This window comes from Anopheles gambiae, chromosome 3, assembly GCF_943734735.2.
Source record: "Anopheles gambiae chromosome 3, idAnoGambNW_F1_1, whole genome shotgun sequence".
Lineage (NCBI taxonomy): Eukaryota > Metazoa > Arthropoda > Insecta > Diptera > Culicidae > Anopheles > Anopheles gambiae.
Window position 1 is genome coordinate 17,660,893 of NC_064602.1, and position 17,287 is coordinate 17,678,179.

A 17,287-nucleotide genomic window follows, 5' to 3' on the forward strand; every position below is an offset into this window, starting at 1 on the left:
GAAAACTTTGCCCCGAAAACTCAGCTGCCTTTGAACGATAGACTCAATCACACACAAACACGTACAGGAACAAAACCGCACAAATTAATACCCCATGGTAAAGTTTTACGAAACCGCTTGCCTAGAGTGACTCCTGTGCGGGTAGATGCTTCCGTTGTTTGACGATCCGAACCGCACCAATTAGTTATTTCCAGCCGTGCGTACATGGTCCAGGCGTGCTGTTTCCTCATCCAACGTGGCCGAAGAAAGTACGTGTATACAAGAAGGAAAATTTATTGAGTCACTCGCATTCGGGTAAATACATACAAACAAGAGCACACGGGGCACCAGCCGATCGATCGGACCTCACTCTTCACTTTTGTATCAAATCCAACGTGTCGGCAATGTCACCCTTGCGGCTGTGACCACAGGCTGCCACCAGTAGATGTATGGCCGCTTCCACCGTACGCCGCACGTCCTCCGGTGTGCCGATGGCCGGGTTCACCTCCACCAGATCGACCGCGGCCAGCCGGCCCGTCCCGTACGCTTCCTCCATAATGTAGATGCCTTCGCGCAGCGTCAGTCCGCCCCGGACGCTTGTGCCCGTGCTCGGTGCTTCCAGCACGTCCAGCGAATCGATGTCGTAGCTCACGTGCAAACTCCGCTCACCGTTGGGATCGATCCGTTCCAGCGCCATGCGCATCACCTCCCGGATGCCGTACTTTTCCACCTCCCGCATGCCGAACGCGTTGATGCCAAACTTCTCGATGATTGCCCGCTCGTACGGATCGACCGACCGCAGCCCGATGTAGGCAAGGTTCTTGATCGAAATGATCGGCTCCTGCCAGTCCATGCCGGGGATGTACGGCCAGTAATCGCACAGCTCGCGGGCAAGCAACGCCACCGGCATACCGTGAATGTTCCCGGACGGGGAGGTCGAGTTGGTGTTCAGGTCCGCATGTGCATCGACCCAAATCACGGCCACATCCTTGCTGTGGTGCAGATGACCATCGATCGATCCAATCGCGATCGCATGATCTCCGCCGAGCGTTATGCACAACCGATCGTCATCCAGCACCTCCGTCACCTGGTGCGATAAGTTCCTGCTACAGCTGGCCACGTGCTCCAGCTTCTTCATGTTGCCCACCTTACGGCCCTGGAAGTTGAGCGCTTCATACTGGATGTCACCGTAATCTTTAATGTTCAGCTTGGGCGATATCTCCTGGATGTGGTCGATCAGGCCAGCTTCACGGATCGCTTTGGGCCCCAAACCGACACCCTTCTTGCGCTGGCCCTTGTCGAACGGTACACCGACGATTCCAATGCGTTCGTAATTGATCTTTTTCGGTTTGATCGTCGCAAACGAGTGATCGGCCGTGGAGGTGCAGTAGCTGCTGGTTGACGCTCCAAACGTGACACCGGTGCGGCCTACCAGCCTCGCCAAAGCTATCCGTGGCAACATTGTATTGTAACTGCACTGCGCGACTGAGCGGTTAGAATGTTTTGCACAGAGAGATGCCCAACCGCCGGCGATGAGTTTGAGTACTGCGACTGAAGACGGTATTGATGTTTGGCTACGGACAATCGTTCAACCGTCGTAGCTCTTGCCTAATCGCTTAAACACGAGATAACCTTGCCCTTGAACAACAAATCTGGACAGCGCTTATCGCCCGCCCGAAGCGTTGCTGCTCAATGGGCTTGGTCGTCGTTCGTTTTGTGACTGTCACTTTCATTTCATGTGTACGAGGAAGTGTGATCCAGCAAAAGATCGTCTTGGAAGTTACGACTCCGTGTGGGAGAGAGACAGTGCGAGTGGAATCATTTTTACCCGATCTCTGACAAAACCATTTCAGTTTGGTTTGTTTGGTAGAGCTTGTGCGAACATACGGTCTTTTACAATTGCGTTTCAGAATTAAAGTTCATTGACCACAGTGGGAATAGAATTAGAAGATGTTCTTGGTTATAACCATAACAAATAAATAACAGATCAACTCTAATCATCACAATTCACATATTTCCCTTTAAATACTCTCAGTTACTGTCAATCCTTTGTACCAAACGTCGTCTTTAAAGCGCTTCTCGACTATCCAGACCACCGACTGCCTTGCAACAGATGTACCAGTGTCTGAGCTAATGAATCCGCAACCGAGGCGCTTGTTCATTTTGCGCTTTGTTTTATAATTCAACGTACACTGCCATTGCCATGGCAAAACATATCATCGGCTAGAAATATTCCCACCGGTGCTCACAATCACTCACTACGGAATGCTGACGCCTTGTAGATCATTTATATTTCAGCAGAACACGGCCCTGCACACCGTGTGCTCATTTCCGCTCCGAGACTCACCGTGTGCTAATGTGCTCGGTGTGGATTAATCAGTCGAGTACTCACAACCACAAGCAGGTTAGTTGTGAACTGTAGCACAGCAGACAACTGCAAAGGATTTGGCGTTGTTGTTCTTCCGGCGAGGGAAGTTTTTGTACTGAACCGCCCAACCGCTCCAGCATACAGTCAATCGCTGACTGTGCCAAATAAGATGCTACCATTAAGCGTCTAATTAAAATTGATTTCCATTATAATTAGTTCTAATTAAGTGGCAAGCGACAGTACAGCACAGCTAACATTTCGTTTGGGGGGAAAAGTCCCAGCAGTGTTTTTTCGGGAAGATTTTTCGTACCCACCCACAGGACTGATTGGCGTCTTTACGCTTAGAAACTGGTGTACGACAACGGCCCCGGGGGTATTCGGAACGCCTAAAGACTGCAGCCACCATTGACTAAGATTCGAGGTTCGAGCAGTACGTTGACGTGCGCTTCATTGGAATCACTAGAAGAGGGACTAAAAACGCAAGAAAACACACCACCCACAGCTGTCTGAGTTTCGATAGACGATCTGCAAGAAACAACAAACAAAATCATTGCCTAACTTCCGCTCAATGTGTTTGGTTGTTTAGATCGATTTATTGACAGAGCTCTAAGCGATCGCTTTTCCCACTATTGGCTGTGAATGGCAGTATGTGATGGAAGCAATTCCATGGAATCTCCTCTCCGAAAGGGAAGTGTGCGTCTCAAGCGTTAATGATTGCAATCAGTTCAAGACAACTGGCTGGCAATCCCGGCTGGCGTCGTTACAAATGAGGTGTTAATTCGTTCAACTAACCCATCTCAACCAATATCAAGGTGTTTTGAAATCTTTTCAAACCTCCACCCGTTTGAATGGCTTTCAGAAGCAATTACTAACGTTGAAGTGTATTGTTCATTAGACTTTTAACCACCTTCTTTTTGGGTGGTTGATTCAAAATACAACAAAAGGTTAAACCTATAATTAAAACACTCGATTAGAATACAATTTAATCTCAATGGCTCACAAAAACACACATCACACTCAAGTTATTTTTTTCAAAAACATTTTGTCCACGGCTGGTTTCAATCGTATTCCAAAAATTGTATTCCCCAATCCCGGTCTCAAGTGTGTTTCCCATTGTCCACGCACGTGATTCTGCCCACAGACATCATGTGCGGTGCAAAAGTGTTGATTTTCCCACAGTTTTCGACCTGCACGAAGTGGACCGACTTGATGGCGCAACATTACGCGAATGACGAAAATATGATTATCATTTTAATTTAATCTTCCCATTCATATGCACACATACCCGCGCGCCACAAATACAAACGTACACGCACACGCAGTGCTGAAACTGTATTAACCAGATGGGGGCAGGATCAGCAGGCCACAAGCGAGGAATGAAGCGACCAGAAATGTCATATTGTTTTGCTTTTCTTTCGCTGTTATCGTTTTAATTTCAACGATAAAAAACCCCCGTTTCGCTCCGTCCCGGCCCTGCCAGGCATGGTACAAAAATGAGAAAACGCAAAGTTAAATACTCATTTCGTACCGTACCGCTTTGCGCGAAAAACGCGCACGTGGACGGGCGGAACACTCACCTTGCCGCTTACACACGTCGTCCAACTCCAACTCGCTTTACCTGCTTTCGAAAGTGATGTGAACTTGATTAAAATTTGTGCTTGCTTCTCAAACCGCTGATTTCAACCGCCCATTGCGCTCGTTCCCCCGATCATTTGGGAAGAAAATCAGGAAAACTCAAACCCGTTGACACACACACACACAAACATACGCGCCCGCTTGCGCGGTACTATTACGCTTTGCCACAGCGAAAGCGAATGCAAATATTTGATTTCACTCACATGTTCGGCAAACAATTCCGTAGGCAGTTAAAATTCACGTACTACGCCCAAATCACGATGTGATTATATTACACATGGCATGCCCGCACGCACGCACGCCAGCCGCGGGTAGATCAGATCACACTTTTTGTTTTTAATGATTTGCCTCATAATTAATTAAGGTTTCATTTGACGGTAAGCTGCCTACTTGGGCGGAGCAGTTCGGTCGTCGTTTTCCTTGTAGAGCTCTTTTTTAATTGGTTAAATGACATTCCCGCTGCGAAACGAAACCAAAAGCACGTAGGGAATTTATTATGGACCGCTGGATACACCAAATGGTAATTGTTTCTTTTACTGTGGAGGTTTTTTTTTAAAGCACAGGAGATAGATTGTATTTCATGACGAATTTCATTATGATGGTTTTTGTTTCAAACGATTTCATCACTTGAGATTAATAAACCTTAATTGTTTAATTAGCTACTGCTTATTTGTATGTATACATTCATGCTGTTCATAACTTTACAAAAAGAAGATAAGTCAAGGTTTAAAACGTGAACATAAAAGAATCTCTTTTATTGCTTTGCAATAAGTAGCATGTTTAAAAGTAAAGCCAACCCAATTGGCGAGGCATGATAAAAGCCATAACTAACCATAAGTGGAAGATGCAAATAAAAAGCAGTGAATGCATGATTTATACGAAATTTCAGTTTACGTGAACGATTTTTTTTTTTAATTTTTAATTGTTTAAACACTTTGACTTCAAAAATATAAGAGTTTTTTCTTAAATCCAAACAATTGAGGTGATTATACAAGACGTATGTCTTCTGTAAACTGGGGTATGTCTGTATGGGTCTTTGCTGTACGTATCTCGGGAAACATAAAGGCCGGGCTACATTGGTCGTACTCGCAAGTGTAATTTTTATTTTCACTAGCGCATCTGGCGACGACCAGCGCAAGCTAGATGTCGGTATAATTTATGTGTCAAAATTATTCATACTTGGTGTCTCATCAAGTTTCGAGCAGGCTACTTGTATGCCGTATGAAATGTTTATAAACGTCCATAAATTGCAACAAAAAAGGCCGTTAATTGTTTTTGGTGGATAAATCGTCATTCATACAAAGCGCTAGGCAACATTTTTCCCCATCTTCCAACATCTTTCTATCATTGGGTAAAATTATAGCCTCCTGGACCCAAAACACTTTTTGACAGATAAATTATACCAGCCTCTAGCTTCGACCCGCCGCCGCTAGATGGCGTACGCGTTCACAAAAATTACACTCAGGAGTACGATCAATGTAGCCCGGCCTTAAGAATTTATAAAATGTAGGTATTTTGAACTGCACGTTTAAAATAATTTATATTTAATAATTATTTGAAATAATAATAATTGTAATATTTAAAAATATCGAACATTAAAATCAATAGAAAAGCGTTAAAATTTAACATAAAAAAATTAAATCAATGAGAATAACGCAAACAGTATGAAAGCATGTGGGATAATTCGTAATCGCATACAGTTTACATGTTTTACCTACTACAAAAGTCAAAATTGACGTAACAGAGACGTCAAAAATAAAGTGTCCCGTTTTGAAATTGCTTTCTTGTATAACTAAATCTGCAGGACATTTTAAAACGTCGACGACTAGCAGTAAATTATTCGAACCTTATCGTTTCTTTTTCCATCTTTTTTATACCCTGCTATCTTTAATATTGACCTTTACGCCATCTTAAATTGCCAATCTCAAATCCAGCTTACCAAATACAGAAAAAAGCGCACGCAATGTTTTTTTAGAGTGATATACTTTTTTCTGCATTTTGCATATTATCGCAAAAATATTCACAGCCGCTCGTCCCGAGACACGGGATCAGACTCGTCTAATCCGTCCGAGCAAATATGGATAAGCTTCAGCTTTCCAATATAACGCCCTGCGAGTAAATCCGCTTGCCTGTGTTCGCCCCAACTTCGTGTAACGTGTTTTGCATATTTTCCACCCTTACCCTGCAGCGCTCCTCACACCACATTCACATCGAACTCATTTCGTTTTTAATAACACAGTTCTTCATCACACTTTTTCCCTACCCATTGGTGCATTGCGGTACTGACCCTTTCCAACCTCGTTGGGGAGGAAATCTATGATGCTGGTGATGGGAAGATTAGCCGCTGCTGCAGGCAATCAGTAAAAGAACAGACGCTTCCTCGACCATTTACGCCGGCCTGTATCGAACTACCGGGAAGTACACTGACTGACGCGAGAATCGTCCCGTCCACCCGGGAAGGTCACTTACGGTGCCAGCTTGTTGGAAAATGCAACAAGCGCATTCTAATCCCTGCACATAGCACACACACACACACACCCATACACTGCTCAATAAAATGCTTGCCCTGTTCATGCCGTAGGGATGAAGGAAATGAAGAGTCCTTGCACCAAACGAGGAGAGTTAGGATTGAGTCTGCTGCGTTTATCCCTTTGGCGTACGATCGCACACGGTATGCACTAACGCCGCTGGTGTACATTAAGCATTGCATTGATTCCTTTGCCCATTAGGATGCACATTCCTCGATACCAGCGGCAAGTGCTCGGGAATGTTACGAACACGCTCCTCACTCACTCCTCCCGATGGTTGCATGTGATACGAGCTAGTCCAGATTGCGTCGTAAGATGTTGTTCAATCTCGGTACGGGGTGGGTTCGGTTCCGTGCTGACGGTAGACTGCAGGGTAACACATTACCTCAATTAATTTGCACGAGCTCTACTCACAAGAATGTGCCCCGCAGGTGCTGCCTGGGATTAGATGGGATTCTGGGTAAAGTCTTCAGCGAGCTTGCACCGGTGGGCCGATAGTGATAGGAATGTCCGTAAGCCAATCAAACTTTTATCATGCAATTCACGCTATGAAGATAAAACAGAGTCAAAGACTGTGCTGTTTAAAGGAATGTTTCTCTTGTGAAGACTGCATCACGAGGGTTAGGTTATTATTGTATTCGCAGACTTTCTTAATCAGTAGGTATATCATATTATTTAATTATCTTTTATGTTTGTGGTATTATACGGAATTCATCACAACCAAAATCTCCCATTCTTTTATTTCTTGCTTTATTTTTCACAACTAATACAATAGCTCAAGATCCAAATATTGCCAACAGATGGCGCTACATCGATTGTGTAAGGCTGGCAAGCGGCATACTAAGCAGCATACTACCTTGGACCTTCAGATTTCAATTCTTACTCAACTCAGATTCATACGCAAAAGATAAAATGAAGCCTTTCAATAAAAGGTGGTAAAAATCATCCTACAAAAAGACTCCACAAAAAAGGATGTTTTGTGGTTTTATCTCAAAATCAATGAGTCTACTCTAAAAAATAACTGGTTCTGGTAAAGATAACAAAGAATAATTTCTTACGTTAGTGTTTCATCGCATTATATTGAAAAGGATGCATTGAATAGCGCAGTCTATTGGAAAATTCGTTAAATAACAGTTATTAAGGTACAAGGTTTGTACATTTGTAACAATTGAGTTGTAAAAAATTAAATTTAAACATAAAGAAAACAAAATGCACGAGGACTTCAAACGAAAAACGGTAAAATCCGCTTTCAAATTTTTGTTTTTTTCATTTTTCAAGGAAACATAGAACAAGTCTCTAAAATTAAAAAAGAATAATTATAGATGATAAACTTACTTTTATTCCTCACATCAACGTTATAGCGAAGTTAGCTAAGACATGTGGGATCATCAGTAGATTGAACAAAGATCTACATTTCATTGCGAAAGTTCAATTCTACAAATTTTATAAAAAAATCTCAGAAATCAAACTCACTTCCAAAGATTAAAGCGCACAAAAAATAGAGTTTTGAGAAAATTTGGGCTAAAATAAAAAAAAAACTACATCAATCTGTAACACGCACGCGTAAAGTGGACCATGAACATGGGTCAATCTATAGAAAATGATTGAACTTAGTGGCACCTAATCGGATTTATTGGTTAATTTTTTTAGATTTTATATTATCGACTCTTAAAAAATTATTTAAAGAAATGAATTACTTTGTTTTTGCTTATTGCTTTAACATTAACAAACGAGATTAGAACTGGATTCGCACGTATGACTCAGCTCGATCATAATACGCCACGAAGTAGTCACCCACCCGCAAAAATACGCCGCACAAATCCACCGAAACGATTGTTTTCTGATGTCATCAACGACAACCGTTCAATGTTTACATTTCGTGCTACTTCCATCAACAACCTAAACAATAATTGCCAATTCAAAACTACACAGCCTATCGATGAACCCAACCGTAAGATTCGCCCACCACCCACAATCACTGGCACAAAAAAAGACACCGCATCATTCGCGATCAAAATAGTTCCTGCTCAATCTTCGGTGCAGAAATGTGCTTTGTACATTTCCCGACTTTCTCCGGATACCACCACTGACCAAATTGTTCAAATGGTCAAGCAAGCTTTATCCATCGAAGACGTCACAGCATATTGCCTTGTACGCCGGGGCACAAACACAGCAACACTCTCATTCCTGTCATTCAAAGTGTTAGTGCCTGCTTCTATAAGAGAATGTGCACTCTCCCCGGACACCTGGCCAATTGGTCTATCGGTGCGTGAATTTGTTGATTACCGATTGCAACAACCAACTGCAAATTTTCGCCTACACCCACCTACGGGACTTTCATCCCCTACAACCTTTTCTGCGACACAAAATACGCGATCACCGCAATCGCCGAACCGAACAATCCTGTCGGCACACACTCCACGAGCCTCACCCACACCGCAAACGAACTAAGTAGTGCTTGTGTGCGTGCACATTCTGCTCCACCGAATCCTGCACTAATCTCTAACGTCACGCACACACACACGCATATTTATCAAACGAGGACGGCACTTGAACACAAGAACACGGAATCCGGCTCACCTTTCATTAAAAGTGATTGCTCTCACCTGAATATTACTCCTCCATCAACGAATGAATGCGCTCATGTTCTTACCCAAATTCACCCAAATGATCACGAATCCGTAACAAATTATGAGCAGAACGATCAAAATGATGCCGATCCAACACTCACACAAATACGTGGCGCTAATGTCAACCCAGCAGGGTTTGCCTCCACTATTTTTCGACAAAATTATTCTTGCATATCTGAGCTTTCCGTGTATTACCAAAACACCCGAGGTCTACGGACAAAACTCTCGAGTTTCTTCAGTGCATCTTCAAGCTGTTCTTTTGATATCATCGCGATCACAGAAACCTGGCTCAAGGATGACATTGCCTCGTCTGCACTCTTCGATGACCGATATGATGTTTTCCGAATGGACCGTAACTCCTCAAATAGCCAGAAAACCCGAGGGGGAGGGGTACTGATTGCGGCTAAAACCATGCATCGTCCCTCAGTAATCACTGTTGCGACCTCATCAACCGAAAGTATCTGGATCCGCATGCGTGTTGGCACTTCATTCGTAATAATCGGTACCGTTTACGTTCCACCGATTCTTAGTAATAATACCGAATATGTTGCCGCTTACTGTTCATCACTTATGGAAATTTCTGAGAAATATCCACAAGACACGATCCTCGTGTTGGGAGACTTCAATCAACCAGGCCTTTCTTGGCTATGTGACACTCACGGTTCTCTACATGTCAACATTCAGAGATCCCGTGTATCCCCAGCCTGCTCCCAACTGCTTGATACTCTCAGCTTTGTGGGACTATCTCAGGTCAATAATAATGTAAACAATCATGGGTCTTTACTTGATCTTATATTCGTAAGCCCGCGTATAATTGAGAATGGTATGAGAATTTTCCGTTCCATAGATTGTTTAACTGAGGAAGACCGATATCATCCGAGCTTGCTGGTCAATATTACACTTCCATCAACAACCCAGACTGCTACGGAAGCCACTGGATCGAACAGCTTGAGACATCTCGATTTTAGAAAAGCTGATTTCCCAAAAATGATTGACGCTTTTGCCAATACTGACTGGTCATTCCTTAATTATGATAGCAATCCCACCTTATCAATCGATTCGGCAATCGACTCCTTTCAAATTAAGGTTGGTCTAGTCCTTCAAAAATGCTGCCCTACTTTACAAGAGCGTGCAGCTTCCGGTCCCCCGTGGGGCAATAGAGAGTTAAAAAGACTTAAATCTGCGAAAAATAGAGCTTTACATTGTCTCATAAAGTCTAATCTTCACTCCGACAGACTATTGTTTAACACTGTTAGTGGCAACTATAGAAGATTCAACAGGCATCTGTATAGAATCTATATCAACAAACTTCAACGAAGTATATCCAACGATCCGACTAAAATATTTTCTTTCGTTAACCGTAAGAGGAAAAATGCAAAAATCCCGTCAGTAATGTCACTAGACACCGAGAAAGCCACAAGTGAACTTGAAATCAGTCAGCTCTTTGCCAAAAAATTTAGTTCAGTTTTCGACCTTCAATCTTCGTCACCAATTAATATTGCAACTGCCCTGCAGCACACACCCGCGGATGTTCTAGATATGTCTATAAATGATATTGTCATCACAAATGAATCGGTAGTAAATGCAATCAAACAAATTAAACCCTCATTTATCCCGGGTCCGGACGGGATCCCAGCAATAGTCTTACAGAAGTGCTCAACTTATCTTTCAGAGCCACTGGTTCATCTGTTTAAGCTTTCTCTGCACAGTTCTACATATCCTACTATGTGGAAGTCTTCGTGGATGACACCCGTTCATAAAAAAGGTCCGAGACATGTTATATCTAATTATCGTGGCGTAACTTCCCTATGTGCATCAGCAAAAATACTCGAAATTCTTGTCCAGGAAGCGTTAGTCAGGGGTGGCTTGAATTATATCAGTCCAAGCCAGCACGGATTTGTTCCCAAACGATCGGTGTCGACCAATCTCGTTCAATTCGTGTCTGAATGCCTTACGGCAATGGACGGCAAGTCACAGATTGATGCAATTTATACTGATTTCATGTCAGCATTTGATCGGATTAACCATGACATACTCCTTGCGAAACTGAGCCGGCTTGGCTTTCATAATAATCTAGTCATATGGTTAAAATCATATTTAAACCAAAGATCATACTGTGTTAAAATCAATAAGTGCTTGTCCAACGTGTTCGTTAGTTCGTCCGGTGTCCCACAGGGAAGTAACATTGGCCCAGTATTGTTTATCCTATTTATTAATGATGTTGTATTTGCGCTCCCAAATCAATGTTTGCTTATGTATGCGGACGATATCAAGATTTATGCGACCATTAGAAATGATTCGGACAGCTCGACTCTCCAGCACAGCCTAGACGTATTTAGCAATTGGTGCTCTGCGAACTCGCTATCCTTGTGTGTCAATAAGTGTTGCGTGATTAGTTTTACTCGTAAAAAAGACCCTATCAAGCGAGACTATAATCTTGACTCGTGTATAATCCCACGTAACATAGAAACTAAGGACCTCGGCACTATTCTTGACTCAGCACTCTCCTTCCGTCAACAATATTCGTACGTCATCGACAAAGCATATCGGCAGCTTGGTTTTATTCATCGTCTGACATCTGATTTTAATGACCCTTTCTGTTTAAAACAACTGTTTGTCGCGTTAGTCCGGTCCGTACTTGAATTTAATGTTGTAACATGGTCTCCGCACACTAACAACTGGTCCACACGATTTGAGCGAATTCAGAAAAAATTCACAAAAATAGCTATAAGAACCTTACGGTGGAACATGGACCAGCCTCTAACCTATCAAACTAGACGGCTTCTTCTAGGATTGCAGTCCTTAGAGAGACGTAGGGAGGTAGCACAAGCAGTTTTTGTAGCAAAATTAATAAAAGGCGAAATTGATGCTCCCGAGCTTCTTCTTAAAATAAATTTGTACGCCCCTGACCACGCGCTACGTCCTCGAAATTTTCTGATCAAAATAGACCGGGCCCGTACTTCCAGAGGAGCTCATGATCCAATTATTTCAATGTGTAAAGCTTTCAATAAGTTCTACTGCTTTTTTGACTTCAACATTACAGTTGCCACGTTTAAATGTTCATGTCTGTTTTCAAATATATAGCAAGTAAGGTTATTTTAAGTATTACTTTATTTTAATATTGCAAAGGCCCCTGCGCGCGCCACGCAATTATCTTCAATAAATAAATAAATAAATAAATAAAAATTTCGTCCTTCTCGAACCTATATTATGGAAAAGGATGGGACTGTCAACATTAAAAATTAATCAGCTTTTGCAACAATTTCATTTCAAATTTAAACACAAAAAGATTCTGTTAAATAATAGCATTCGTTTTCTAATACCACTGAGCTAACAACAACAAACCAAGATCACGTTCTTTTATACTAAACGTTCAAATCACAGTTTGTCCAGAATACACTCAACAAACAAGCGCTTCGTACCATTGTCTACCATCATCAATCATCGTCGCGCTTTTCCCGCCTGCACGCCTCACAGCGTTTGTTCTCACTTCATCAATGCACTAGACGGTGCACAACTTCACGGAAACTATCCTGACCTTATTGGCTCAGAATTTCCACAGCACCTCCTCGTCTCGCATGTGCAGCACAGTTCCATTGTATCGCCGGCCGGGTAATCGAGTAAACAGATTTAACCATGATTAAAGGGTCCTGTTTCGCTCCGGATGCCAGCGATCTGTACGATTCGATGCCTCTCACTGCAGCGGTTCCGGCCATACGTAGCGGGGCGTACGGCGTATCATTCCACGGCAGCATAAATAAGCTGGAACATCATTAAACTCATTGCACAACCGATGCGAACCGAGCGGAACCACGAACGCTGCTCGTTAGTTATGAGGCGGGTTTTAAAAGCGATTTAATCTTCCAATCTACCCAAAGCCTTGCCCGAAACGCGACTGCCCCAGCCAACCTAAATCGGAGCTCATCTCGTTTAGCGTTTTTCCACCACCGATCGCAGCAAAGTACACGATACGGTGTAGGTTTGCGCGTGCTTTCATTCCACGCCGGCCTCGGTGCTACTTAACTGGAAAAGCTCATTTCGACCTGCGCTTTTGAAATTGAGCGTATATTTAATCTCATCTCGAAATCGGTTGGCTGCCGGCTTCAAACAGGCTTCGGCTTTTTTCCCCCATTCACCATAACTCTAAACCGCTTTCGGTCGTGTTCAAGACCATTTATAGCAAAGCACTACTACCAGTTTCGAAAGGTCCTTCATAAAAACACACAAACTGACCACTCGATAGCGCGCACAGGGGCACTATACATGGAATACCTTCATTACCTGTCGTGGTGGTGAAAAATGGACGCCCGCGGTATCGGCGGTTGCAAAAATCTGGTGCGTATGTAATACATTTTATTTTCATCCCCTCGCCACGATTAGGGATCGATCAGTGTGTGGTTTTCCGTACAGCCGAAAGGGTCATCATTCATTTACGGCAAATCTGAGCTGATTAGATTTGCTCGCACACACACCGCTTCGCAGTCGCTTTTAAGCGGATTTACATTCTCTGCCCAGGTGGAAAGTGGTTTTTGGAAAGGGTTTAAATTGTATATTCTACAGAGTAGTGCTTCATTGGAAGAGAAAGGTTTTCCCATTAAAATTAAAGGATTTCGTATTGAAGGCAGATAATTCAAAACGGCACCCATGTTAATTATTCTTTTTTTGCATGGAAAACCCTGAAACCATGAAAAAATGTGTTTAAAGAATGCTTAAAATACTTAAATCATTATCACGTTATTGCGGCAGCTGGTTAGCTCCTTTGTTGCTATTGTTGTGCATTTATTAAATACCATAAATAATGGGGTTTTATCCTGAAAACACCATCAACCAATTATTGTTTCTCGCATGTACATTCTTTTCATCACCAACAATTTAATTGAAATGATAATTTTCACACAATAAAGCGAACCAAGTTTCAATCAACAACAGAATGCCAACATATGAAAAAGGTAGGTTCGAAATCTGTAACTACTGATTGTTTTTCAGCGTTTTTCAGCAAAATAATTAAAGAACGACCCGTCCTTCCATGCGTTTAATTGATACAACATGGAAAACCTAAACATAGAAAAGTTTATCGAAAGAGATCAACGATTATTGTGAGATGATTCTCAACACATACACAATTAAGTATAATCTCTAAAACAGTATTTATTACCCATAACATACTGAAACACATTTATCATTATGACGATACACACCATACTGAATAAGAAAATCATGTTAAATCCAAAAATATTTTAACACAGTAAAACTTACCTAAATACCATGAAGGTCAGACAGCTCATTTTCCAATGAAAACGATTAAGAAAGTCCCACTCAAAAATAGAACCCTGAATCGATCTCCACCCTCCCAAAGTCCGTCCTTTCTGGTATTGAACGCATCCATTCAACTCGTAACCGCACTCGGGCGTACAGAATCGATTCGGAATCAAAATCGCATTATTGTCAATTTACGATTATTATCCCGGAATCTGGCCCATACGTTCGATCTTCCCTTTTCCGGTCCAAAACTACGCCAGCCAACATACGCACGTTTATTGCCGTCGGTTAGCTATATTTTTTTCTGACCTTTCTTGCATACCGCATTTTTCACTACCCGGTTGTGTCAATTTTTCACCAGCTCGCAACAACCTTGCCCTGAAACCTTCCCATCTACCTGCGTTAGCGAGACCGGACATAACAACAATCCGGTGGGGGTCTTATCGAGAAAACGCCTTTGCAAGAAAACCGAGCAAGCGTGGCCCACATGCACGCATACACAAACAATTCACCTCCTTGCGTTCAGCACCATTCAATCCGATTTCCGACCGTAAAAGTAAAAATCCTCCCGTAAGCTTATTACGGTTCCGTCTGATGAAAACGTACGCCGAAACTGGAACGCATCCGTTCATTGCCATATCTTTCGCCCCACGCAATACACACACACACACACACAAACAGGAAACCCAGGTTCACCTTCGTACAATAGTGCATACAATATGTTTTTCTCCATTTTTTCTGCTCACATGAAAGCTGCGGGTCAAACATTCACCTAAAGTAGTCGTTTCCAAGTGTCACGTTTGCCCAGCCAGCGCGCATTCGAACATTTTCATCTTAAATGTTTCATGGCTACAGCTTCCAAAGAACAGCTCCTTCCAACCTTCCACACACCTCCCCGAAGAAAAAAACCCAATACCCACGAAGACATTGAGCACGGTTCAATCACCCATCAGGAAATGGTGGCCGTTTCACGTTTGATCGTTATCCTTTTGCCGGTGTTGAATTATTTAAATCCCGCCAACCTTTTCCAAACGATCCTTGCCGGATCGGAAGAGGAATGGCACGGTTGCTACCGACGGTAACATGTCCATTCATTCTTCCGGGACCGGGTAGCAAGGGTCACTAGCAGACGGTGAAAACACTTTGCACGAAAGGTGTCGATTTTATGGACACTATTAAATTGGCATTGTTGAATTATTAAGCAAACAAGTAGCCAGCAGACCCGGGAAATCGATCGTTGAAAGTTTCCACCGAACTGATGGGTTGTTTTTTTTCTCGGACGGATCAGCAGGCGGAATGAGGTGAAGATTATTCGATTAACTGACTTGGTAGGAATTCGTTTTCGCAGGCAAAATGGAGATATAAAGAAATGGCATGAATGAAACTTGTAAGTCAACCTTCCAGAATCAGTAGATTGGATGGTATGATAAATTTAGATGTTTTAGCAAAAATATTGTATTTTTAATGTATACATTTAATAACTAAATAAAGTATAAATGTTAAATGTAAGTATGTAAGTAAGCACGCAAGACTTTGTACAATATGGTTCTTTTTTCAGATTTTCAGATCAATAAGTTTCATGAATATAAACGCCTTATATCAGTTTGACGCTAAGCAAACCAGACATGAATTCAAGATCTTTCCGCAATTCCGAAGTAGAAAAGCAGAGCACGTATATTATATATTCTTCCGATTAAACTATGTATTGATTTGTTCATGATAGTTCATGATTTAAGAAATCTGATTATTAACCTGTCTTTATTATTAAATTTGTATGCATTCTTGCATTACCATCCTTTAATTTTCAGTTTGGTTTTTATCATACAATCGACACAGGTAACAATAACATTTATCCAGCCACAACCATCCAATGGAAATTCCTAAATCCAACGCATCGATCCTTAAAGTTGCACAAAAGCACCATGGAAACGTCCGAACAGCGTGGCTGCATTGAACGTAATAATAATAATTCTAACATGGAAGCCCTTCCAAACCACAAGCTATCAGAAATTGCCACACCATCCAGCACACGAGCACTTTATGCGTGCAGTTTGACTAGCATATGAATCTATCAGCTCACCTACCGTCAAACCAAGCCCGACTTACACCCCGACCCGACACCCGTCCTCCACGAGCGAAATCCAATTATTTCCTCAACCGAATGATTGGACGGGAGAAGGAATTTTGAGTGATTTATTCGACGAGTACGATTCGCCGAATTTATTACGCGCACACGTGGCGCACCGGATGTCGTACATTATAGCGCATTCAATTCGCTCCTCCTGCTTCCAACGTGATGTGGAGAGAATTACATCAATACTACGATTTATTTTTTGTTTCCAACCTGCAGGTAGCAGAGCTTTTCCATTATTTTTCCAACAGATTACAATAGGGTGGTTCGAGGCGGGGTTTGGATTGTGGAGATAGGTCGGCTTTTTTATCTAGCACCTTACCAGCAAAGCTACAGACCGCATACCTCGCGTACGTTCGATCGACCGTAAGTAGCAGGATGCAGATGCATCCCAGCTATCAAACGATTCGCTCGTCATGTGGCATATTTGTGCATGTTTGTGTGTATGTTTGTGATAGCGTTTGTGTTTGGGAGGGTGTAATACTTGACTCGGGGACGCATCCTTTTTGGAAACGACCGAAAACATATGCTCACAACCGGTGAGGTAGAGCTAAATCCCTTTCAAAACCGACTGTAGTACGCGCTTGATAGGAACAGGCGAGGATGCGACTACAACGGCCCCAGAGAGAGAGAGAGAGACAGGCTAACAAATTGAGTTATTGTAATGCGGAATTGATATTACACCGATTTGAGGTGCATTTGGCTGGTCGCACAGTTGGATAGGGTTTGGGACTGCCGAAACTCGATCGATTTTGCC

At 42.6% G+C, this 17,287-nt stretch overlaps 1 protein-coding gene across 1 annotated transcript; it reads right to left on the bottom strand.

Annotated features, from left to right (window-relative positions):
• Positions 1-249: 249 nt before the first annotated feature.
• Positions 250-2,334, bottom strand: LOC1275644 (arginase, hepatic). Its single transcript, XM_314912.5, has one exon. It carries the CDS (start codon positions 1,439-1,441, stop codon positions 353-355), a length of 1,089 nt encoding a protein of 362 aa, XP_314912.5. The 5' UTR covers positions 1,442-2,334; the 3' UTR covers positions 250-352.
• Between the last annotated feature and the right edge of the window lie 14,953 nt (positions 2,335-17,287).

Coding starts and splice junctions, on each gene's coding strand:
- LOC1275644 (XM_314912.5), bottom strand. CDS start 1,441: ATGTTGCCACGGATAGCTTTGGCGAGGCTGGTAGGCCGCACCGGTGTC.